Source organism: Cynoglossus semilaevis, chromosome 14, assembly GCF_000523025.1.
Source record: "Cynoglossus semilaevis isolate Cse_v1.0 chromosome 14, Cse_v1.0, whole genome shotgun sequence".
In the NCBI taxonomy this organism is placed as follows: domain Eukaryota; kingdom Metazoa; phylum Chordata; class Actinopteri; order Pleuronectiformes; family Cynoglossidae; genus Cynoglossus; species Cynoglossus semilaevis.
In genome coordinates, this window is record NC_024320.1 from 21,898,854 (window position 1) to 21,905,238 (window position 6,385).

Below are 6,385 nucleotides of genomic sequence, written 5' to 3' on the forward strand. Positions count from 1 at the left end.
ATATATATATATGTATATACATACATATAAGTATGTGGTTCCTCTGGGGCTTGAACCCGGGACATTCTGTGTGTAAGGCAGGCTTGAAAACCACTTCACTATAGAACTATAACAATGAGAGAAGAAGAACTATGAATGGAAGTTTGAACTGTTTGGGGAAAGAAATAATTACTATCGGGGACATGTGGGTAGGGGGCGCCAAAAACACATCAGAGGAAAGTTTCACTAACTTTCCTCTGATGTCGTCAGATCTTGGTGACCAGGTGCGACCGGAGCTAACAGCCTTGGTTTTACTCAACATTTCAGCACTTTTATTGGGTCAAAATTCAATTTGCATCCGTTATTTCCTACGACCACATCATTACTTTAAATCTGGAGCAGAAACGTCGATAGTACAAGAGTACGATAGTCGGAGTGTCGTCGGCGAATCCACGTCTCCTGGTCGTTCAGGCCTAATGGGCTGAACTTGGCTGCGGACCCTGGTTTAAGGACTGAGCTCATTACACAGGCAGACACTTGGCAACGAACGGTTGCACGAAGACATTTACCAAACTATTCTCTCTCACACACATACACACACAGACACACACACACACTCGAATGTTTAATGGATGTATTGGCGTGAATAATACGGTGATTACAGTCGTGTCCCTGACAGAGTCTGGACGAGAGAAGCTGTGGAAAAGTAATTCCACATCTGTAGAGACGGATAAGGGCTGAACGTGAAAAAAATTAGGGATGTTGGATTATAATGGCCGATCGTTATAATTAGCATAATTATGTAATATCTATCGTATCTGTATATAAGTATTGTTATCGGTTTTTCCTTCGATAAGGAAAACACAAAAACAACAAAACACAACAATCAAAATGATGTTTGCCCTAAAAATAGTTTTGGGAAAAAACAATATATATATATAACTATATGTACATAAAATTGAAAGCCACTGGAGGGCAGCATTGCAGCTCATTTTACTAATCTGGGGATCGTATGCAGAATGCTGCAGAAATTAAAATCAGGGGATTGTATGCAGAATGCTGCAGAAATTAATTAACAAAATAAATATTACCAGGCCCTTAATAGTATTTCCATTTGGGGGAGGAGGGTAAAAAAAAACTTCTGTCCCCTAGGGGGCGGCATGGCAGAAAATAATTGTGAAACACTGCTTTCAAGTGAGCAGCACCAGGCCACCACTGCCGCGGAATCAGAAATTAAGTGTTCGGACAATATCGGCATATCGGAAAAAAGTTAATATCGGACATCCCTGGTAAATATCTTTATAATTTCAACGCAGGTTTTTTTAACGCAGCTAGAAGGTGATTTAATTGAAGTCGTGCAGCGACTCGTTTTTGCTGCAGTGAAGGTCTGACTTCACATCAGGGCTGGTGACAACTGCACCACACAAGGGCAAAGAAGCCTCCCCTCTGACCCTGCAGACTGTAAGAAACCATCTGTTCAAATATATATTCCCTGTAGCTCCGCCAGAGTAAACAATGTCCTCATGTCCGTCTGCACCGTCGTCCGACGGCAAATGTCTTTTCATTTCAGCCACATCGGTGCTTTCTGCCACATTAACCACATTCATTAGATCCAATTCAAGCCAGTGTTTATTCTGGTGCCGCGTGTTTAACCACGAGTCGGAGTCTAAGCCAGGTAGTAAACTGGAATGCGGAATTATGGGACCTGAGAGGTTTCTTCCTGTTTGTCAGATCTGGGTCACAAGCTGCTGGTGGCGGCAACGTCACATGACACCCAGATGTAGGCGATGAAACCGGTAATAGAAACAACGAGGCCCAGATTACGAGGGTTCGAGTCTTGGTTCGGGTCCCCAACATGGAGATCGGAGTCAGGTATTACGTGAATTTTATTTTGGTAGAGGAAAAACGTTTCAGCTGAGCCGAGGCCATGTCTCTGCCCAGAAGTCGGATTAAAAAAACAAAACAGATTTGAATTCAATTCCTGAGAATTTTTTTTCAATCATAAGCATAAGTTAATGCTAAGTGAAAGTCAATTCACTCCAGGTTTCTTTTCATTAAATGGACCAGATGTACCATGGTACACCGTACATGGTGTCAGCTCATATGGGCCGCACATATTCCTGTGGTATATTTTCCTGTTTTCCTCTAAATGGGATCATCGTCTAATATTTGCTGTTACTGTAAGTTACCATAGAAACAATAGAGTTCTTTTGTTCACTTTAGGACCTCGACCTCAGAGGTCCAGAGACCAGAGAACCACAGAACCAGACCTGCCCTGGTTTCATCTGAACTGACAGCCTGACTGGAGACACACAGGAAGTGTCCACACAGTCACAGGATGTTGTTGAGTGTGAAACAGGGATTTGTTGACATCTGTTGTCTGTTTGTCAGGTTCTTTACTGAACATGAAAGTCAATGTCCCTGGGAAGAAAATCAAAGTCTGTCCTCTGGTGGTCTCTCATCTCTCACCTAAATGTAAGACGCCCAGTTATAAAAAGAAAAGAAAACAATGTTAGACTTAGTCTGAAGGGTGCGCTCTGCTCTGCTCAAGCTCCATATTTATAGATACTTATACATATATCTATAGCTATATATCTATATGTATCTATCTTTTATAGATACTTATACATATATCTATATCTATATATCTATATGTATCTATCTATATATATGTATATATGTGTATATATATCTATATACGTATACATATATGTACAAATATATGTGCACATATATAGATATGTATATATGCATATACATATACACACATATATGTATACATATATGTACAAATATATGTGCACATATATAGATATGTATATATGCATATACATATACAAACATATATATGTATACATATATGTACAAATATATGTGCACATATATAGATATGTATATATGCATATACATATACAAACATATATATGTATACATATATGTACAAATATATGTGCACATATATAGATATGTATATATGTATGTACACACATGTATATATGTATATATGTATACATGTATGTACACATATATTTACAAATATATGTCCACATATATAGATACGTATATATGTATATGTATATATATACAGTATATTTATATGTATATATTTTTGTATACCCTTGTCCACACACACATATATGTTCAGTATTTTGAACCAGACCATGGCGACAGCACCGGCTGAGCCGCCGTCTCCATTTCACCCTGGAGCTAAAGGTCTAACGGTGTTTTGCATGTGTTGTCGATGGTGTGAGACACGCGGCGTCTCAGCACCAGGTCCAATGTCACCGTGTCCTTGTGTGTCGTGTCCGTGGACTTCAACATTAATGGTCAACAAAGACGTCCGTTATGACCAAAAACAAAAATGACTCATCTTTGTTTGACAGTCCACGTCTGAAGCATTTTATTAGAAGACTGAAAAAACCCTTTTCCTTTAGTTTGTTTTTTAATTGGTTTATAATCACCTCAGAGAAACCACCGTCCTCACTCTGGTAACGTGTTTCTAATCTAGATCTTGTCTCACTCTGGTAACGTGTTTCTAATCTACGTGCCTCAGATCTTGTTTGTCATATAGAGCAGGGGTCTGTCTCAGACGGACAGAAAATCATAAATGTGATTACGAAGCAATTACGCCGAGATGAGTGATCAGTGAACTCCTGTCCCTCAGTGATTACTTTTATTTTTATGAAATAATCAATATTAATAAGCTTATTTTCTGGAGTGAAGTTCACGCTGACCCGCTGCTCTGAGTGGCCCTGCAGCATCAGTGTTCAGAGGGAGCCCTGAATCCCCAGTGTCACCTCTCCTGCGGGTGGCGCTGTACCGGAGAAGGGGCAAAAAAAAAAAAAAAGAAAAAGAATTGAGCAGTGTTCAACCTGGATACTGCAGCAGTGCATTATGGGCTCAGTGAGTCTTCCGTGGATAAATCCGTCCTCGCTCCAGCGCGCCGTCACGCCATGTTCTGAATACTTAACGCTAGTCAATTAGTGGAACAGGAGTCTTTGTTACCTGAGGAGCTGCGTCATCACCGGCCTCGTTGACAACTCTGACTTTCACCTCGACTCCACAACACGCCCGTCGTCTCACTCCTCGGCTCCTTTTGACTCCACTTCCACGTTTGAACTCTTTTTTAATTAAATTGATGCCCCTGTTGCATTCTCAATGTCAAACAGGTGGAACAAAAGCGAAGGGCGCGCGGCCACTTGTGCACGCAGATAAAGGAGGGAAATGGAATTCCCTTCCTGTGAAAAGATTCCCCTGATACCAAATCTGATTGGACTTATCTCCGTCTGTCGTAGCTCCTGTGGCTTTGTTCCAAGTCAGCGGCCCTGCTCTGCTCTCTCACTGTGAGGCAGCATTTGTCAAAAAAAAAACACACCTCCACAGCACACACACACACACACTCATCTGTGATCGTGAACGCTCGCATGAATCTTTGATGTGGTTTAAGTGCAACGATCGAGAGGCCGTTCAATCGATCAATTATTTACTCTTATTAATGGACTTTTAATTGCGTGTTCCTGGTGATGTGGTTCAACCGCCTGTGACGTCGACGCAGGATCGGTTCGACGTCGCAGCTAAATTTACCACTAATTAAAAAAACCCCCGGCCCTGAACGCAGAGTGCAGTGATTCACAAACCTTCTCTGCTGCCCCCTCCTGGTTTATGAGCCTACTTTGTGTTCCATCTTTGAAATGTAGCTTCTTTTTTTTTTCACACCTTAACAGTGAAATGATGTCCAGCGTCAGTGGTTCTCGTTAAACATTCAACACCGCTATTAATCATGCATTATTTTTGACTTATTTAACTCAATATTTGACTCATTTCCTGAGAGAAAAAAACAACAAAACAAAACAAAAACCTTGAGGTTTCTTTTCCCAAAACCATTGCATCTTTTGAACAACATTCATTCCATCTGCGCCCCCACTGCAGTGACACTGCGCGCCCCACCTAGGGGTCACGCCCCCCACTTTGGGGACCTCAGATATAGCGCAAGGCGGCCGCTGTGCTGTGGCGCTGTACACCTCTCACGCACTTCACTTCAGTTGTGCTGTATGTCAACACGTACAATTTACAAGAAAAGATAATACAGACAGAGGGCAGAGCTCTGACCAATGAACGAGCAGCAATGAATGGAAACAATTCATTATCATTGGATGGAATTTTTTTTTTACATACCTGAAAACTCGACAAAGACAGACGGTAGAAATCGGCATTAATTAAATACATAATTCAGAGTCAGAGTGAATGTTGTGAATATGAGCGAGTGAAAAAAAACCCCACAAAAACAGATGCAGCGTGTGAATGAGTGAACTGATGAGCGTGATCTGCACTGATGAATCAGTTAAGTGACAGACCACCCACAGACCGACGAGCCCCCGCGGTCTGTCTTCAAGACCACTTCAGCACCCCGGAGAGAGCGAGCCCCGAGGCTGCAGGGAGCTCTCCAGGGTGCTGCACCGCCTCACCGCTCGGCTGTCTCAACTTCAGAAATAACACAACCGACAGAACCGACACTCACCTTCCACCTCATCCTCAGGCAGGGTAACAGGGGGCCGGTAGGAGAGGACATCTGGAATAGTGCAAAGTCCCTTGTACATGAACCTGGTGGTCACGGCACGCACTGGCATCTCTGCGAGGGGAAACCAACAACTGTGTGTCGATCTTCATAAAGTCCAGAGCTGCACTCCGTGCTTCTGTCGCAGGAAACCTCCAGAAAAAAAAAAAAAAAGAGAAAAAGTTCGATCCTCGTGTGGTGTTTTTTAAGAGAGAGAGAGAGAAAAAAATCACCGTCGACTGACAGAGCTGCGTATGTGTTCGATGCCACAGCCCGCGGCGTCAGTGTGCAGCCTGTTGCAGCCCTGGATACGGAACAGTCAGACCGAACCTTTTCTCACACACAAAAAACAAAAACACCTCGACGTGAAACTTTTTACCTCCGCAGCCTGACGGGCGCGCACACACACACACAGAGTCTGGAACGACGTAGGGTTCGAATCCCGCAGAGAGCTGATCACAGGTTGATCAGCTCCTCACGAAAATCTGACCCGGAGACAGAAGCTGTCTGGGATTGTTTTTGTTCCATTCGTGCACATTCGTTCTCCCGCCGCATTCTACCTCTGTTTGGAACCAGGCCAAGAACAAATACTGTAATAATCATGTAAAAATAAACACAAACACAAACTTTGAGGAGATTAAATTCAGCCGAAGGAAATCTTCCTGCTTCTTATTTCTCGCCTGGATCTTTCAAACAGTCTTTTCTCATTTTCCTCCGCATCACTTTTCTGTCTCGAGTTGACATTTTCTCAGATGGAAAAAAACCCCAAAAAACCCAAACAAAATAGAAAGAAGTGAACGATCGGCAGCAGCAACAGCCGCAGCCGACTCACTCCAGGGACCAAGAACTAAC

General features: G+C 42.6%; 1 protein-coding gene across 1 annotated transcript in view; it reads right to left on the reverse strand.

The window, feature by feature from the left end:
* cabp7b (calcium binding protein 7b) overlaps nucleotides 1–6,345 on the reverse strand; it is a 15,339-nt gene extending 8,994 nt beyond the window's left edge. The window contains exon 1 of the mRNA XM_008325857.3: nucleotides 5,498–6,345. Coding sequence (XP_008324079.1) covers nucleotides 5,498–5,606 — 109 coding nt within the window. The 5' untranslated portion in view covers nucleotides 5,607–6,345. The remainder of the gene's footprint in view (nucleotides 1–5,497) is intronic.
* Nucleotides 6,346–6,385: the final 40 nt, after the last annotated feature.